This window comes from Bos mutus, chromosome 13, assembly GCF_027580195.1.
Source record: "Bos mutus isolate GX-2022 chromosome 13, NWIPB_WYAK_1.1, whole genome shotgun sequence".
NCBI classification, from domain to species: domain Eukaryota; kingdom Metazoa; phylum Chordata; class Mammalia; order Artiodactyla; family Bovidae; genus Bos; species Bos mutus.
The window spans coordinates 48,955,284-48,975,114 of record NC_091629.1 but is presented as its reverse complement, the minus strand read 5'-3'; the positions used below and the strand labels follow the sequence as shown (position 1 = coordinate 48,975,114).

Below are 19,831 nucleotides of genomic sequence, written 5' to 3'. Positions count from 1 at the left end.
GAACTTTTATAGAAAAGCCTCTAACCAATTAAAGTAATAAAATACAAGTCACTGGATTTTTCTCAGCCCAGTTATCTTCTAGTACTACTGTTTCTTTCTACTGCTGCTGCTGCTAAGTCGCTTCAGTTGTGTCTGACTCTGTGCAACCCCATAGATGGCAGCCCAGCAAGGCTCCCCGTCCCTGGGATTCTCCAGGCAAGAACACTGGAGTGGGCTGCCATTTCCTTCTCCAATGCATGAAAGTGGAAAGTGAAAGAAAGTGAAGTCGCTCAGTCGTGTCTGACTCTAGCGACCCCATGGACTGCAGCCTACCAGGCTTCTCTGTCCATGGGATTTTCCAGGCAAAAGTGCTGGAGTGGGGTGCCATTGCCTTCTCCATTTCTTTCTACAGTTATGGCAAAAGTACCTTTTAATACTTTTCAAGGTTGCTAGAATGTTGGATGAGCCTGATCAGTCATAAGTTATAGTCATAAGTCATAATCAAAGCAAACCAATACAAAGCAGTAGAGAAGACTTTTCTAGAAAACACCATAGCTTTCCTCAGAATGACTAAATTATTTCACTTACACCATTTTAACAAGTTGTAGTCAAATTATTATAGAACTTCAATTTTATTGTGGACTCTACTTTTAGTTTTCTCTTAAAACATCTGGCTGTCTTCCTAACAGTTCTAACTGCAACACATACAGGCTTTTTTCTATACCCTCCCTTTTACATAAATTAAACAGTGATTCTACCAGCATTTTGTCTATAACGGGCTTTGAAAAGTATAGAAGATAAGACACATATACTCGGTTATAATAATGTTCTTGAGACCCTAAGGTTATGAAGTGCCTTCTTAATCATTAATGAAATACTATTTATGCTCTTTAAAGTTATCTCTTTTTACATCATAATTCCTTGACAAATGATAGTCATTGGTATATTTGGTAATATTAAGCAGGATCTTTTCTTCTATTAAAAAAAAGATTTGCAATCCTAGCATTTGGATTTAAAAGCTTAAGTGTTTTGTTTGAAAGTAAGAAATTAAAAGGGAAATAAGAGCAGAAAGAAAAAAAGAGAAGAGAAAAAAATTGACTTTTTATTAATTTCTTGATGGTTGAGTTCCACTTGGTTGCTTCCATATGCTTTGTCTCGTCTGTATTTTTATGATTCCAGAGGGAAAGTTGGCTACCATTTGGAGGATTACTAAATCATCAGGAAAATTTCTTCACTGTTTTAGTTTAAGTTAGTCTCTAATTTTTCTTAGTTCCCTTGTGACCTCAACTAAGTCTCTAATTGCATTTAAAAAATCTTTTGTGATGTGGCAGCATCTGTTGCCATATAACCTTCATTTTTGTGACATCAAAACATCAAAGTATGACATTCTAGTATAATTTGGGTGGGAAAATGTAGGTACAGCTTTCCATTTTGAAAGAGCCTTTTTCAGCAAATGTTGACTCAGAAGTCTGTGGCAGACTCTTGTATTGGGGTTGCACTGGCAAGAATCTTTGAATTTTGTCTTTTCACATGTCTTTCATTAGGGAATAAAATGTCTGCTTGTCTCTCCACATCAGCATTGTCAGCCATCTTTCCTCCATCTTTTTATGTAATGTTTTCGAGTGTGGTTCCATTTTTTTTCTAGATGCGTATTCAGGAATTTAAATGTGGCTTTTCCTTACCTATTTGACTATCGCGAAATAACCATTTTTTTTCATTATCTTTATGGAACAGTATCAGGTTAAGATAAGGATAACATTTAACAGATTTAGCCACATGTCATTGAATAGGCAGTTTCCAGATTAGCATTAAGCCAAAAGTTATTCCTGTTCTGAAGGACACTGACAAACTGGAATGCATTCAGAAATGGGCAGTGAGCCTTGTGAAGCCTTCAGAAACTTGAATGAAGAGTGGTTGAAGGAAATAGGGATGCTTTCCCTGGAAAGAGGAGACTAATGGTTCTTCTCAGATATTTGAGGAAGAAATGTAAAAAAAAAAAAGGAGAGGGACTTCCCTTGTGGTCCAGTGGTTGGGACTCTCTGCTCCCAGTGCAGGGCGCCTGGGTTCAGTCCCTGGTCAGGGAACTGGATCCCACATGGCATGACTAGGAATTCAAGTGTCACAACTGAAGATCCCGTTTGCCATAGCTAGGATCCGGTGCAGCCAGATACATAAATGCTGCTGCTGCTAACTCACTTCAGTCGTGTCCGACTCTGTGCGACCCCATAGACGGCAGCCCACCAGGCTCCCCCGTCCCTGGGATTCTCTAGGCAAGAACACTGGAGTGGGTTTCCATTTCCTTCTCCAGTGCAAGAAAGTGAAAAGTGAAAGTGAAGTTGCTCAGTCGTGTCTGACTCTTTGCGACCCCATGGACTGCAGCCTACCAGGCTCCTCTGTCCATGGGATTTTCCAAGAGTACTGCTGTGGGTTGCCATTGCCTTCTCCTAAATACATAAATAAATATACTAAAAAAAAAAGGAGAGACTTACTCTGAGGTGTTCCAGTGTGCAGATCATGTTTAATGAATGTTACATGAAGCAGATTTATGTTCAGTATAACAAAAATCTAACAAGAATTGTCCTCCAGTGGACTAGGTAGCCTCACAAGGTCATTGGGCTTGTTTGAACAGGGGCCCAGATAGTTGACCATGAATCAAGAATGCTGGAGAAGGAATTCCAGTACAGAAGAGAAAGTTCAAATGACTTCAAAGCCCCTTCCAACTCACATAGCTGTGAGTGCAAGCCTTTTACTAGATTCGTTTTTCATCTTGTAGGATGGTACAAACGGCATCAGTTATTGGGAAAGCTGATTTTCATTTCCCAAAACTGTCTTAGGTGCTTGTGTTTTAGTCAATTAGACTGATGGAGTCTTCCAAAGTTAGAATGAAATAAACATGAAGTCATCCGAGGACCAGAACAATTTGTATTGACTGGATGGAAATTTAGTCCACCTACTTCCTTAACTTATATTAACACATGAGTCTTGAAGAGGTTCTTTCCCCGAGTTGTTATTTCCAGTCCCTGTGTGATGGTCTTAAGGGACTTGCTTTAGAGATTTGTCCAGGAAAATGGCTCACCCAAGTATAAAGGCTTGGCTTTGCTGCAGGAAAAGTGAGGAACTATAAAATGCTCCTCATTGCCACAGTATGAGCACTGTATAAATACACTGGCCAATCTGGTGAGGTCTTCATTATTTGTAATGAATGCTTGCTTCATGAACGTGTGGTGGGGAAAAACCTCTTTCTCAAGGAATGATGTGGGGCCTTGCAGGCAAGTGTGCCTTTCCTTAGGCAAAGTCATTAATTATGAACCAGAAGACTGTATATAAGAATTGAAAGGAAACTGCAGATTTAAAAAAAATTTTGACATAGGCCATTAGGAATTTTACTTGAAATTATAACTGTGTTGGGACTTCCCTGGGCACCCATCCACTGGTTAAGAGTCTTTGCTCCCAATGCAGGGGTCGTATGCCACAAGGTGAGGCCTAAAATAAAAAAGAAAAATTTTAAAAGTGTCATGATAGTTAAACTAGGCCTTAAGTTCCATGAAAGGAGTTTTTAACTGCTTTGTTTATTGCTGTATTTCCTAGTGTCCAAATTAGTGTTAGGCACTGAATTAGGCGCTCAATAAATTATTTGTTGACTGAAATGAAGAGCCTACAGATGTCCTAAACACTCTGTTTCAAGGATAATAATAGGCCTGTCAAGGCCAAGTCATTTGGATAATGGTATCATTAGGATATCATTAGTTTGGCAATGGTACAGACCAGTGCTTCTATATAAAATACTCCCCTAACCTGTAGGTGTTAAAAAGTGAAACATGCTGCTTTTTTAGGTTGCTGATATGGTGAATTACACTGATTTGTGAATGTCGAATTAACTTGAAATTCCTGGGATAAATTCCAGTTGATCATATGTTCTCCTTTAAAAATACTGATGGATTTGATTTGTTAGTATTTTGTTAAGGAGTTTTGGATCTGTGTTCATGAAGACTATGGTTTTACTGTTTTGTTTTCTTCTGATATCTTAGGGTTTTTTTTGTTTGTTTGTTTTTTGATGTCTTTGGTTTTGATACCAGGGTAATGTTGGATCATAGAATGAGCTGGGATGTATTCCTTGCTTTTTTCCTGCAAGAGTTTATGTAGATTTGATATCATTTCTTTAGATATTTGATAGAATTCTCTAGTGATGCCCTCAAGCCTGGAGCTTTCTGGGAAGATTTTTAACAACAAATCCAGTTTTTAAAATAGAGGTAGGAAGACTTCCCTGGTGGTCCAGTGGTTAAGACTCCATGCTTCCACTGCAAGGAGCTCGGGGTTCCCTGTTGGGGAAATAAGATCTCGCATGCTACATGTAGTGGCCAAAAAACAGAGATACGACTATTCATGTTATTTATTTATTCTTGTGAGCTTTGGTAGCTTGTATCTTTCAGTGAGTTTGTCCACTTCATCTAAAATAATGACGTTTATTTACTTAAAGTTGTTCATAATATTATCCTATTACCATCTTTAGGATATATAGTGATGTTCCCTCTATTCTCTGATTTCCGATACTGGTAACTCATGTCTTCTCTGTTTTTTCTTTCTTTTATTTTTAGAAAAATATGTATTTATCTATTTATTGGGTCTTAGTTGCAGCACAAGGGATCTCTGATCTTAGCTGCAGCATGCAAGATCTTCTAGTCGCAGCAGGCAAACTCTTAGTTGCGGATGTGGGATCTAGTGCCCTGTTAGGGATTGAACCCAGGTCCCCTGCATTGGGAGCTCAGAGTCTTAACTACTAGACCATCAGGGAAGTCCCTGTTTTTTCTTTTTATTCCTTGTCAATTTTATTGATGTTTTCAAAGAATCAGCTTTGGCCTGTGATTTTCTGTATTATTTTTGTTTTCAGTTTTATTAATTTCTGCTCTTATCTTTATGTATCATTCTGCTTGCTTTTAAGTTTAAATTGCTCTTCCCTTGGAGTTTTGTTTAAATGTGGGCTTCTAACACTGATTTATTGCCCATAAAAATGTACCTAATTTCCATTGGTTATATGTTGTTTTGTTTTCCCCCATATGAACTTTAGGCTAAAAAACATTGAAAATATAACATTTCAAATTAGCAAATAACAAATCTTAATTGCAATCAAAGACATAATACTTTATTTTATAACAGGTATTTCTGCCCATGAGAAACTGAGATATGAATATTATGTAGTAGTGGATATAGTATATCCTTGGTGACGTTGAACCTTAATAACAAAACTGCTCTGCTAAAATTCTAGGTTGGTTTTTCCTCAGTTGCTACATCATTTGCATATATATATATATTTAGTCTGTGCATATTTGAGTAATTTTCTCTGTCATTTTAAAGAAAAATAAGCTTCTACAAGTCTTTTGTTGATACACTAATTGTATCCTTAAGGAAATATTTTGAAAGTCCTTAGAAATTCTTGTTCCTTTAGCGCTGAGTTGGTCTTCAGACCTACAGTTCATAAAAATTTACTTTTCATTTTTAGATTTATTTTTTTGAAAATATAATGTACATACAGTAAAATATACAAATCTTCAGTATACAGCTCATGAATAAATTAAAATCACTCAGATTAAGATTCTATGAGAATTCTTAGTGTTTTGGGGAATAGTAAACAGTTGATCCTTTTACTATATTTTATATTCATTAGAAACTCATTTAAAAAGAGTTGCTGTGGTTATTGTTGTTGTTCAGTTGCTAAGTTTTGTCCAACTCTTTGTGACCCCATGGACTGTAGCACATAAGACTCCTCTGTCCTCCACTATCTCCTGGAGTTTGCTCAAATTCATGTCCGTTGAGTCAGTAATACTATCTAACTGTCTCATTCTCTGTCGCCCCCTTCTCCTTTTGCCTTCAGTCTTTCCCAGTATCAGGGTCTTTTCCAATGAGTCAGCTGTTTGCATCACGTGGCAAGGGTATTGGAGCTTCAGCTTTAGCTTCAGTAACAGTCCTTCCAATGAATATTCAGTGTTGATTTTCTTTAGGGTTGACTGGTTTGATCTTCTTGCTGTCCAAGGGACTCTAAAGAGTCTTCTCTAGCACCACAGTTCTTCAGCACTCAGCCTTCTTTATGGTTCAACTCTCACACCCATACTTGACTGCTCCCCATATCTTTGACTCTATGGACCTTTGTCGGCAAAGTGATGTCTCTGCTTTTTAATATGCTGTCTAGGTTTGTCATAACTTTCCTTCCAGGGAGCAAGTGTCTTTTAATTTCGCGACTGCAGTCACCATCCACAGTGCTTTTGGAGCCCAAGAAAATAAAATCTGTCACTGCTTCCACTTTTTCCCCTTCTATTTGTCATGAAGTGATGGAACCAGATGCCATGATCTTAGTTTTTTGAAAGTTGAGTTTCAAGCCGGCTTTTTCACTCTCCTCTTTCACCCTCATCAAGAGGCTGTTTAGTTCCTCTTCACTTTCTACCATTACGGTGGTATCATCTGCATATATGAGGTTGTTGATATCTTAATCTTAATTCCAGCTGGTGATTCATCCAGCCCAGCATAGAAGTTAAATAAGCAGGGTGACAGTATACAGCCTTGATGTACTCCTTTCCCACTCTTGTTCCATGTCTGGTTATAACTATTGCTTCTTGACCTGCATACAGATTTCTCAGGAGACAGGTAAGATAGTCTGGTACTCCCATCTCTTTAAGAATTTCTCACAATTTGTGTGATCCACACAGTCAGAGGCTTTAGTGCAGTCAATGAAGCAGGAGTAAATGTTTTTCTGGAATTCCCTTGCTTTCTCCATGATCCAACAAATTTATAAACATAGTATTCTGTTAGGATCAGCAAACTATAAAACTAGGGAAAATACAGGAAAAAATGACCCCCTCTCTTCAGGGGAAAAAAAAGACTTATGGAATAGATAATAGTGCTTCTGAGGGATGATCAAATGATTGAGGGTTTTGCTTGATTTTGGTCAAGAGAATGGGTAATTTTCTTTTTAATATAAAGGGTTTCAGATTATAAAGAGTTAATATGGATGGTTCTGAACTATGGTTTAGAGGCTCAAATGTGGTAAAATGGGTTTGAATTAAAGGATATATTTCCTCTAAATATTAGAAAAAGCTTTTTGACATTTTGATGCTAAAATCATAAAATCTAGGATTTTTTGAAGTCTGAATGTCTTGATTTAATAAAATAAAGCTACCTGTATTGTTTAGCGATTAAATTTGCCTAGAGACAGGTTTGGACCCATCCTTCTAGTTGAAAATGTATAAAATTCTGTGACCCACATCTGATGGTACCAGAGCATTCACTTGGTCATGTCTTGAGTTTGTTTTATTCTCTTTGTCTAGAAAATTAAGATTGCAGCCCTGCGCATGTATACCAGCTGTGTGGAGAAAACTGACTTCGAGGAATTCTTTCTAAGTAAGTTACTGTTTTTGAAAGTTCTGAAAAGGAAAATGAATCTACTGTTCATTTTTGTGTTTGTGTCTTGGTCAGATAGTGCTCTTTTTTAAGGTACTAGTGAAACAGTTTTTCTTGCACAGGATATATAATAAAAGCTTCCTATTTTTCTCCTAATCAAATAAACAGAGGCCAAAAGAACCTTATAAATAAGATGTTTTATTTGGGAAAAATAAAGCATTTGGGGAAAAAAAAAGTAAAAATTTGTCCAGTACTTCAACATTATCATCCCCTTTGTCCACATATGCATGTTTTACATAAGAGTATTCAGAGTAAACATACCGTTTTACATTCTGAATGTTTTACGTAGCAATTTTGACATGAACTTTTAGCCAGTGATTCCTCTTTTATTTCTAGTTTATAATTGTTTTAGTTAATCCTGGAATATGCGTCATGATTTTTCTTCTTTCTGTAAAAGGACTGTTGGGTCAAAAGTTACGTATAATTTTATGATTTTTATCCCATTGATAAATTACTTTCTGTAAGTTTTTCTGGTTTAGATGATCATCACTAGCAGTTGATTGTATCAATACAAAAATCATTTTGATGCTGTAAACTGTTGTTGTTATAAACAAGTCATTTAAAGCAGATACTTATAAAGTCATTGGGAAAGTTTCAGCTGTTTCCAGTTCTACAGATTTTGGAAGGAAATGTGTGCTGTGAACCTCTTGTGGTAATAGCCATTATCCTCAAAGCAACAAACACTTAACTATATGTTCTTCATATTTTTTATGGACAGCAAATAATTAATATTTAATTATGTTAACAACAATGAAGAAAGAGATGCAGCTTTATTTACTATTTTTTAAAATTAGGTGCAAGTTGTTTTGTTGATTTACTTTCAGCAGATTGATATTGTATTAGAAACTTAAAATACTATGCTGAGTTGTAATCCTAATTTAGTATCTGCCTTCCATTTCCTATTTACTCATAGTGAAGAAAGAAAACCTTCCTGCTGCTTTTTCACCTCTAGCAATTTTTTATTTTAGGAGAAATTAGTCTGAAATAAAATATTCTTTCTCTGCATGATGAAGAAACTATTAATTTTAGAAGCTGGATTTTTCTTAAGTAGTTTAGGTCTGTGTGCTAAAGTATTTTTCTTTAGATCTTTTAAAACTTCCTCCTAGACATCTATTTAATATTAAATATCTCATAAACTTAAAATTATTTTGAAAGGATGTTTACTAGCTGTCTTTGTTTAGCTAATCCTTATTAAATATTCTTGAGTTAATATAATATTAAGTAATGAGACTATTATTACATACTTAATGTATCATGTTTCAATTTATAATCTGTTGTAGACTACTTATAAAAATAAAAGTTAATTAAAATGAGTATCCATTACATTTTAATAATTCACACTTACATGCTTTTACATTTGTTTCCTTTTGGAGTTATAAAACCTTGGAAGACTGGAGGGCTTATATTCTTATTTTAATTTTTGTTTTATTTTCAGAAACAATTGAAACTTAAAGAGGCTAAGTGATTTACCCAAAGTTGCTTACTACTCAAGCCTTGATCCTATGTCATCTGGCTTAAAATCCAGGAATTTTTCTGCTATAACCTATTGCCTGTGAATGAATACAATTGCAAGATAGAATTATAGTCCATTTTAACATTTTGTGTTTTATAATTCTTTGTATTTTATAATTTTTAATTGAGAACTACCTCTATGATGTGTTCTATTAATTTGGGGAACTGCTGTTTATATATTATTAAAATGTGTACACCTCAGTGAGCTTTGTTCTAACCTTACCCTTTGAAGTAGTTACCTGGGGAGGCAGTACATTTTTCAGTGATAGCACTGTTATTTCAGGTTTTCTGAGACTCACTTTGAGAATTACCTTTCAGACTTACGTTCATTTGTATTATGCCCCATTGTGGTCCTTCTTTGTCATTTGCGGTTAGATTAAATTTCAGAATCAAACCAAAGTGGTTCCAAATTGTGGCCAGTGAATACAAAGGGAGAAAATCTGAAAAGTACCACTTAGAGGCAGACAAAGAGTATCTATAAAGTAATGAGACTGACTTTCTTGCATTTTGGATTCTAAAGAGTAGGCCAGACAAGTTTGGGGTAAAAGAAGAGAGTGTGTGTGTGTTTGTGTGTGTGTGTGTGTGTATTGCTTCCCAAGATTACATCTGTAAAGTGGCTATTGCTGCCTTGGATTTTTGGTATTTTAGGGCTTTACTTTTAGAGTCCTGTGAATTCAGTAGCTTTTTAAAAGGATAGAGAGCCTTAGGTAGTGGTAGGTGTCATTCTCACTCTTCCAACAAAAGTGAGGCCAGTTGTATGTCATGAAGGTTGAGTTCTTTACTTAGTAAACGTATGCCTGTCAGCCTCTGGGACAAGTCCTCATAAAATGCCAAAGCTACAAATACTCTGTCATGTCAGAGCCAAAGTGTTCAGAGGTCTTGATCTAGAGACCTAGATGCTGAGGATTCTGACGGGGGAGATACCTTAATAGTCCACTGTTGTTTCCAAGATGTTCTGAGGATGTCACTGTGGCATAAACGAGTGTACCCTCTGTGAGCACGCAGTGTTTGCTAACTGGTGTTTTGGAGATCAGTTCCATTATAAAGAGCTCTTTTGGGGCAGAGGTGGTCAGCCAGTCAGTAAAGCTTGTGCCTAAAACCACACTGTTGTCTGCAAACTGCTTTGTTTTTAGCCCTAAGAGCCCTCATACCTTGGAGAGGAGACTTAATGAGTCAATTTTGAGTTAATAAAATTGAGGTTCTGCCTTCATCTCTTTCTGCTACTAATACTCAGCTATCAAATATATCAAGTTTGTATAAGTTTATGATGTATTTTTTTAACACTTGAAGAAAAAAAGATTGAGGTTCATCATCAATAGATGAAATCTGAATGAGTTTTTTCAAAGATAGTTTAAACACTACTGTTTAAACAATTCACTAAAAAACAATAGTGAATGTTTGTGTGCTGTGCTTAGTTGCTCAGTTGTGTCTGGCTCTTTGTGACCCCATGGATGTAGCCCATCAGGCTCCTCTGTCCATGGGGATTCTTCAGGCAAGAATACTAGAGTGGGTTGCCATGCCCTCCTCCGGTGATCTTCCCTCCCCAGGGATTGAAACTAGGTTTCCCTCAGTGCAGGTGGATTCCTTACCAACTGAGCCACCAGGGAACTCTGGTGAATTCACAAAATTCAAAAAACATTCACAAAAGTGAGTGTTTATTGAGTACCTATTAAACATTAACCACTTTGTTAAATGTTCTATAGGCCTTATCTCATTTATTCCTCACAAAAACCCTCTTAAGGTAAATTCTCTTATTCTCCCATTTTTATAGAGAAGAAAACAGATACTGACAGGTAACTTTGCCCAGAGTCACATAGCAAGAAAGAAGTGGAGTTAAGGTTTTGAATCAGGATGTCTGACCCCAGTGTCTTCATAAAACATGCAACTATGTTAGCACTGCTGCCTCATAGCAGTAATGAATTAATTTAATTTTACTCAACTGATGTTGAGGAAGAAAGTATCTAGCTTCACATAATAGTGCACTGAATGTGTACTGGAGCTAAATGTGATTATGGGAATACCTTGTGATCATGGGAGGACCTATAGCAGGTTTTAACTTTGAAGTGTTTAAAGACATTTCATAAAGCTAAAGAATCTGCTGTTTGTTGAGTTGTTCACAAACTTTCAGTGGTCTTGTTTTTCAGGGCTTTAGCCCGTGCTTTTCTGTTCTGACCCCAGTGGGTAGAGGGAGTCAGTCATATGCCAGCTCTTTTCCCATCCTCAGCTCTGAGCTGTCCCCCAGAGGGAAAATTGTGACCCAGGTCCAGTTGCTGGCCTGTCTGTCTGTCTGCGCTTTCCAGCTCAAGAACTGATTCCCTCTTTGAGAAAATTGGAAAGGCTCCTGGTGGCTGCTGAGAAGCTTTGATGTAGAGGTAGCAATTGAACAGATTGTCCTTTAGAAGCAGCCAAATTTCATTTTCCAGATTGAAAGACAGACTTCCAAGAAAACTTTTCTTTTTAATGTTTTGTTCTAGCATCCAAAAAAGACCCAACTTCAGATCCGGGCTCGAGAGTTTCTCATGGCTATTCTTGTTCTAGGTGGAGGATGGTTGGCCCACTCTCAGATGGCATGTGTCTTAATAGCTGAATGACTAGCCAGGCCAGCCTTCACCTCCCTCCTGCCGGGCTCCAAGAGGAAGTCCACTTGACAGCTCCTGGGCACCTCCCAGTAAGCTCACCAGAGTATTTTGGTGTCAGTTTGTGACAGACCTGGACTTAAACGCTATCCTAGCCACTAGCTTGTTAATATTGTGGCTGCCCACAAGTTCCTTAGCTCTTTGGAGCCCGTTTCCTCATCTCGAGAATGAGGCTTCTAATGCCTTCCTTCAGGGTTAAAGTGAGGATTAAGTGAGATAATATACTGACATGACTAACAGTGGACTTGGCAGGAAGTTTGAACCTTTAGTGAATGTTAGTTTCTGATCCTAATATTAGGCCGTTAGTGATTAGGCCATAGTATACAGAATTAAGCAGATCTAAATTTGATCCCAGATGTCTGATTTCACAGCTGTGTGACCTTGGGCAGTTGTCATGATCTCTCTGTCAGTTTTCTCACCTGTCAAATGGGGATAATATCAATACCTACCTCATAGGAATGTTGGAAGGGTTCATTGAGCTAATGCATGTACCTTTCATTGAGTCTGGCACATACATAGTAAGCCCAAAATGAATTATAGCTCTTTATTATTCTTGATGTTGTTAGTGTGCCTCACTAACAGAGCAAGGGTCCTGCTCTGTGTTTTCTATCTTAGTGGCCCCTGTTTGTAATCATTTAGTTCATAGTATACTTCATTGTTTGCTGAAGAGCAGAAGATACTAATTTCTTTCTTGAGTCATTAATCCAAGGGACAGAATCAGATTCCCACTGATTCTCTTTTTGTTTTCTTGCTCCACCATTTCTCCCCGTCATGTAATAAGGAGGGCATATTCAGTTGGGGACCCTTCACCAAGCCAGAGGCATTTCTTAAGGATCCGAGAATTGAGAGGCTTGGATATCTAAGCACTGACCTGATTTTTGGTATCTTAAACCAAGGAGAAGTCCTGGCTGGGTTATCATTCTTGGGGGTGGTGACAGTGTTTTGTTAGATATCATCTGCTTTCTATTCAACTGCAGTTCCCTAGAGCTGTCCCTCTTTCTCCCAGTCATTTATTTTGGTTGCATCATTTAGCATACTCATGTTTGTAGCACATTAGGTTACCTTAAAGAAATAAAACAGGAAAAGGATACAAGAAGAACTTAATTTCTTGGCAGAGCTCAAGTAAAAAAAAAACCTTATACATAGGACTTCCCTAGTGGTCCAGTGGTTAAGAATCCACCTTGCAGTGCAGGGGATGTGGGTTTGAACCCTGGTTGGGGAATGAAGATCCCACATGCTGAGGTGCTTAACTAAGCCCACGTACTGCAACTATTGAGCCCTCACACAGCTAGAGAATCTGCGTGCCACAATGAAAGATACTGAATGATGGAAGGGAGATCCCATGTGCTGCACCTATGATGCAAGGAAGCCAAATAAATTAACACGTTTTTTAAAAAAATACGTTAAAAAAAAAAAGCCTATACTTAAGTGGGGGTAGCAAGTGTTGTCTGCCTAGCTTTCCAAAAGAATTGGAGACCAGGAAGGGAAAATAACATTGACTCATGTGGAAGTTAGAAGGAATTACAGATTGTCCAGGCCACACGACACAAAGTGAGAAAACTGAGGCCCAGAGAAGTGATTTTCCAAAGGCCACACAGCAGGGTGGTGATGGGGCTGGAACTGGAGGCCTAGTTGTCTGACTGCATTCAATGTTCTTTTAACCCGTAGGCTTGCCTTGTGGTTCCATTGGCCTTCTCTCAGAGAGCGCTGTGACTGCCGTATATTTTGATTGAACAAATCCCTACCAATATTTCAAATAGAATCCATATTCCCCTTCTAAACCCTCACATATTTATACTTCATTATTATTTTCTAGGGTGTCAGATGCCTGATACATTCAATTCATGGTTTCTTATAACTCTGCTTCATGTCTGGTAAGTGAGAAATTTAAGTGAAGTCACTATATATATATTTTTAACACTGCTGACTTGTTAAGGTATAGCCTTCAGTAGAGCTGATTATATGAAATGGCAGTTGTTCAGGCATTAAAAACTGTTCCTTTCATTTTAAAAACTGGTGTCTTATGGCACATTTTTTATTAAAGGTCAAAGCATAGTCCCAGAAAGAAACTAATATTTGTAGGAGTTTCTCAAAGAACACCTAATCCAGTGAACAATGCTATCAGTATCTCTAAGAGACCCTATGGGCTTGGGTGGAAAGTTCTTTCCCTTGGCTGTTTTAGGAAAGTTCACATTTACGTAAAAGTGGTTTGAATTGTGAGCATCCGTGGTCATTTTCATTGCTGGTCATCAGAAACCTATAACAAATTATAGCACTGACATTTACGCCTGTACCTCTAAAATGTGCATACAGGTTAGATTCATGCCAGGTTTGTTGCATGTAAAAATATTTAACACCTTAAACAGTATATTTTTTCTTCAGCTGCAAATTACGTAGCCAAAAAAAATCAATTTTTCATCTAATGTTACACAGTATTAAAGGTCAGAAGGATATAGGAGAGGCGTTGGAAGTGGGGGCTGGGGAATGTATTTATTGAACTGCCAGATCTTGGGAAAGTAAATTCTGGAGAACTAAGTTTACTACTTTGACCATAGTGAGCATCTGAGGAACGTGGGGAATGGTTGCCTTGTCAAAAGGACCCTTGTTTGAGGCTGAGCTTTGCATCACAGGACTGACTGCTATATAAAGACTTTTTGGTTTTGATCACCTCTGAAATATTTCTTCTGAACTCGCATAGTCAGTGAGATTGGCTCAGGGGTCTAAGGTGGCAGTTTATGTTGTTTTTTCCTAAACTGGTAGTTTATTGAGTGTACACTGTGTCCTGGGCAGTCAATAAGCTATGTCAGGAAGCTCCCAGTCTAGTGAGGGAGATAAGACATGCGTAATAGTTGGTTATAAATCGGAATGGCCAAGTTCTATAATAAATCTGAGTAAGTAGTGCCTGTGGGATCACAGAGGAGGCAGAAACTCTCAAAACCCTTACCTGGCTTTTGAAATGTGCTGTGTCTTAGTCAGGTAGCTGCAAAGGCAAACTACCTTCGGTCTGAGTGGTGAAGGTTAGGAGAAGTTCGGCGGGGAAGCTAGATGTACTGAGAGGAAAACTACTTTTTCAAGAGGAGGGCACTGCAGAGGTGGCCCTGGGGAATTACCCACTGCAAAGGTGGAAGGGTTGAGAGGAGGCTAGGCTGTTCCCAGAGGAGCTCAAAGATAATATTCAAAGCCAGTATGAAAGACTCTTTCTTGCCCAATAGCCAGAGGTATCAGCATGTTAGAGGGAGTGGATGGCAGAATAAAAAATATAATCCTTGTGACCACATCCCAAGGTCAGTACCTGACTAATAGCAGCTGGGGCAACCTTGTAAACTACTTGTAGTTCTTTCAAGTTGGCCATGATTTCCAAATGTGCCTGCTGAGTCCCCCTTGCTGAGATTGGCTTAATTTCTCAGAGGCGTGGGGAGTACCATCGCCAGGTAAGTAGAGGGAGGGAGGCTTGTCTACACTTGGCCTCTCTTCCATCCTTCGTCCTTGGTTCTCATGGTCTGCAGCGTTGGTGAGATGAATCAGTAGCTTTTCAGTTTGAATCAGCAGACTCTGTGTTAAGGACTGGCAGGCACTGGAGAGAAGGATGTGACATGGTGTGTACCTTCAAGAAACTTAGTTGAGTGGAAAGCAGACCCAGTACAATTGCCTGTAATGGATGACAGTGAAAGAAGTGCTGTGCCCAAGGCACACACAGGTACTGTGAAAGGACACGAAGGTGTGACTGAGTCCAACTTTAGTGGATGGGGAGGGTATTGGATAAAGAGTTGCTGTGTGGTAGAGGTGACATATGAGATGTACCATGAAGGGTGAGTAGCATTTCTGTCATAGAAAGGAAGGCACTCGAAGTTGCGGGAGTATTAGGGGCAAGACATAGAACATGTACAGGAACGTGGAGTATTTGAGGGCAGCCACGTTGTCTGTAGCATCTAGGAACGTAGTGGAAAAGGGTCAGCAGAAGAGTAGTTTAGGATCCAGTGTGCCATGATCCTCCAAGAAGAGTTAGGGAAACTCTCTTCTAGGGGTTAGGGTTCTTAGAGGAAGTAAGGGATTCACCCCAGGACTGGGGGAAAGCTGTGTTCTTCTAGTCCTGTTCTCCTAGCTTGAAACTCTAGGAGGTTAACTAAGGGCTCACCAAGTCCAACGTTACCAGGCTCAGTGGACTTGCCGCGAGTGGGTGGGGTTCAAATGCCTCCTGTGAGTGGTACTATGAGGGAGAAAGAAGTGGGGAGGCTTAGAAAGCAGTCATAAAAACAGAAAGAATTCCCCACTTCCGAAAAAGCCCCCCCAAACACAAGAATACTCTCGCTTAAGTTCCCCAGGGTGATGATGCCCTGTTGGATCTCAGAATAGGGACAGGATTTCTCATAGCCTGTTAGTTCCCCAGAGGAGGTGTTGATGTCCCCCTTATCCATTCTGCTTTCTCTGTGCTATGCTATGCTATGCTAAGTCGCTTTAGTCGTGTCCGACTGTGCAATCCCATAGACAGCAGCCCACCAGGCTCCGCCTTCTCTGGGATCCTCCAAGCAAGAATACTGGAGTGGGTTGCCATTTCCTTCTCCAATGCATGAAAGGGAAAAGTGAAAGTGAAGTCGCTCAGTTGTGTCCAACTCCTAGCAACCCCATGGACTGCAGCCTACCAGGCTCCTCTGTCCGTGGGATTTGCCAGGCAAGAGTACTGGAGTGGGGTGCCATCGCCTTCTCCGCTGCTTTCTCTAGGTCCCCAATTTTTGTGTGTATTGGGATTAGGGCTGGGAACCCTTCAGTTCCCAGACGGCCCTTATCAGTTGTGTTTTCTTGTGAACGTGCAGCTGTGGTGGCTATGTGTCCTTTGTCTTTGCTGAACAAGGTTAGTATTCACTACAGCTGCTGAAAAAATCCTGATAGAGGTTGCTGTGGGGGCTTTCTAGCATCTCCACATGGACCTGATGAAAACAGGATTCCTCCTCTGTTCCCTGTCTGGGGCAGTGGTGTTGAGATCCATTCAGGTACCCACACCAGAAACCTAGAAGGCCAGCTTTTCCCTCATTCCCTTTATCTGGTCAGGCACCAGTCACTCATCTCAACCTCTTTTGACCATGACCCATAGTAACAAATGTATTTTACCTTGCAGTCCAGAACAAACAGATATATGATGCAAAAATTTTATAGAACTTATCCTTACAGTATGAAATAATCTCTGATATTTTCTATTTCATTTGAATTCATTTAAAACAGAAATGTAAGATATCATCCACTAATTGATTTCACTGAATTACAAGCAACAGGTATTTGGACTTCAACTTCCCTCTTCCTGTGCCATAGATCTTCTCAACACAGGTTGAATTCTCATACACACACACACACACACACACCCTCCTTAGTATTTTCTGTTGTTCTCAGGATACAGTGTGTTTCCTAGCATGGCATTCATATTCCACCAAATATGCTACCTTTACCACACTCAACCTGGTGCCATTCTAGGTACCACTACCACCACACTCCCTCCCCTGCAAGAAAAAATAAATAGAAATGTTTATGTATGATAGAAATATCAAGTCTTCTGCACAAACCTCTGCCTAGAAAGCCCTTCTCCTTCCTCTCCACCTGACAAACTCCTGTTTTTCATTCAATAGCCAACTCAGATATCATCTCTTCTTTGAAGCCTTCCCTTCCCTTCAAAGGCAGAGTTAGTTCCTCTTCTGAGTTCCCTTAGTCTTTTGGACACCTCTATTATAGCACTTATCACATGACATTTTTTAGTTTTATCATATATTATCTATCTTCTTCGTGGATGGTGAATTTATTGAGAGCAATAATTATTTTTATTATTCTTTTGGAAAAATGAGATACTTTTTTCCCTCAGTCCCATATCTTACTTGAGTTCACATTGATAAATGTTGATTAAATAATCTATGGCCCGAAATCTCTCTTGGCTCCTATGGCAATTGGAAGGGTCCTGGCCACTGCCTGTTGGTCATATGAGAGAGACAAAGCTCTGCTCCTACATAAGTTTCCCTGGGTGGTGAGATGTATATAGATGGAATTCATCTTAGTGTTCAAAGTATTAATAGATTTGTAGAGACCCTGATTTTAACATTTGTCATGTACTACTAGTACTAGTACTATGGAGTACTAGTACTCCATAGATACAGAAGTTTCTTTTAGAAAAGGAAATGAGGAATTCTCTGATGGTTCAATGGTTAGGACTCCAACCTTCCACTGCAGGGGGCCCCAGTTCAATCCCTGGTCAGGGAACTAAGATCCTGCAAGCCAAAACAAAAAAAGAAGTGAAACAAATAAAATTAGAATATGCCTAGGATGGAGGTGGGGTGGAGAGGAAAATACAGATTGTATTTTTTAAAATTATCAAAGTCAGGTATATCATAGATACAGTAACTATTAGGTCCTTTACAGTATTATTTTAAAATTTATTTACATATATTATCTCACAAATTTTTATAACTACTTTATTCCTATTACATATGAGGGCTCAGAGACAGAAAAGTCAGAGAGCTTACCCATAGAACTAATTAGTACATGGTAGAGAGGAAATTCAAATATGGATCTGACTAACTCGGAGTGTTAAGTTCCTTTCCTCAGTGGTAACTGAAACTATCAAAGTAGCTAATTAAATAATTATTACTAATTAGTACTAGTAATATTTAATATTAATTAATATTATTTATAGGGGTTTCCCCAATAGCTCAGTTGGTAAAGAATCCACCTTCAGTGCAGGAGAGACCTGGGTTCAATTCCTGGGTTCGGAAAATGCGCTGGAGAAGGGATAGGCTACCCACTCCAGTATTCTTTGGCTTCCTTTGTGGCTCAGTGGGTAAAGAATCTGCCTGCAGTGCAGGAAACCTGGGTTTGATCCCTGGGTTGGGAAGATCCCCTGGAGAAGGGAAAGGCTACCCACTCCAGTATTCTGGCCTAGAGAATTCTAGGGTCCCAGAGTTGGACACGACTGAGTGACTTGACTAATACTATTAATAACTGATATAAGTATTTGCCTATATCAAATAAGTTTTTTAAAACTATTCTTTTATTATTTATTTTAATTTTATTTATTTTTTTGACTACATGACATGTGCGATAGTTCCTTAGCCAAGGCTTGTACCTATTATACTCCCTGCATTGGAAGCGCAGAGTCTTAACCACTGGACCACCAGGGAAGTCCCAATACCTGCTTGTTCTTAAACATAAATCCATAAAATTACAGCATTTATTTTCTGATTGAACCTACTATATGCAGCAGATTTGTTCCCTGCCCTCATGGGGCTAAGGGTGCGGGAGAGACACGTTAAACAAATCATTAATAAAATAGAACTGGGAGGGATGCTGTGGGAGTCAGCGACAGGGCTCTGTGGAAGAAGCGGGGTCCAGAATTTAGTTGGAGGTGGGTGGGTCACTCAGGGAGGGCTTTGTTGAAGAGATGGCATTTAAACTGACACCTGAATGAGGAGTGGAAGTTAGCAAGTCAAAGAGTGAATGAAAAGCCATTGCAGGCAGAAGGGCCTCATTGTTTTCAGTCATCTTACCAGGAGAGCCCTTTTCACAGATGAGGTTTTATGCTCATCCACAGTGTGTGAATAGATAAAAGGACCGGTCTGCTCACTTCAGGTGTTCGCCACATGCCCAGTGGTAGGGGACTCTTATGTAGTTCCATAGAAACTCAGAGCACTCCAGCTTCCTCTTTTTACAAATGGGGAGATGATTCTGGCCATTTTAAAGGATTTGTCACAGGCTTCTTTATCAGTATTGGAAGATTTGAGACTCAAATCCAAAACTGACTGTGTGAATTGCTCTTTGTGCAACACTATGCTTCCTGTCTGCGTGTCCCCTTTTGGTAGTCATGGGATGGGAGTCTCTTGTCCTGAATTTGAGCTGCACATCACTGACCACCAACTCTCTGAAACTGTGTTTCTTAGCACTCACTCTCTGTGTCCTGGGAGTGGCAACAAGTAAACCTGGGAATTGTATAGGGTGCCAGGTGCTGTGTTTGATAGGATCTGTTTGTTGATAGACACACCGATCTTATGGGAGCTTGGGGCCATGGGGCAGCTTGGAATAGTCAAGGAGCCTTCTGGGGTCTAGACCTGAAGGACATGGAGTCTTGAGAAATTATTAGGAGAGGAAAAATTAATTGTAAGATGTTCCGAGTGAGAAAGAAATGAGGATGGTCACTAGAGGGAGAAAGCAGGATGAAGAGGGGAAGCATTTTGTTATTTGTTTTTTATTTTAAGATGGGGGAATACTGGAAAATTTTTATAAGC

General features: G+C 39.1%; 1 protein-coding gene across 2 annotated transcripts in view; it reads left to right on the top strand.

Annotated features, from left to right (window-relative positions):
* UQCC1 (ubiquinol-cytochrome c reductase complex assembly factor 1) overlaps positions 1-19,831 on the top strand; it is a 96,427-nt gene that overhangs the window by 24,373 nt on the left and 52,223 nt on the right. For both annotated transcript variants that reach the window (XM_070381637.1, XM_005900418.2), the window contains exons 5-6: positions 7,296-7,368; positions 13,393-13,450. In XM_070381637.1, the coding sequence (XP_070237738.1) occupies positions 7,296-7,368; positions 13,393-13,450 (131 nt within the window). The remainder of the gene's footprint in view (positions 1-7,295; positions 7,369-13,392; positions 13,451-19,831) is intronic.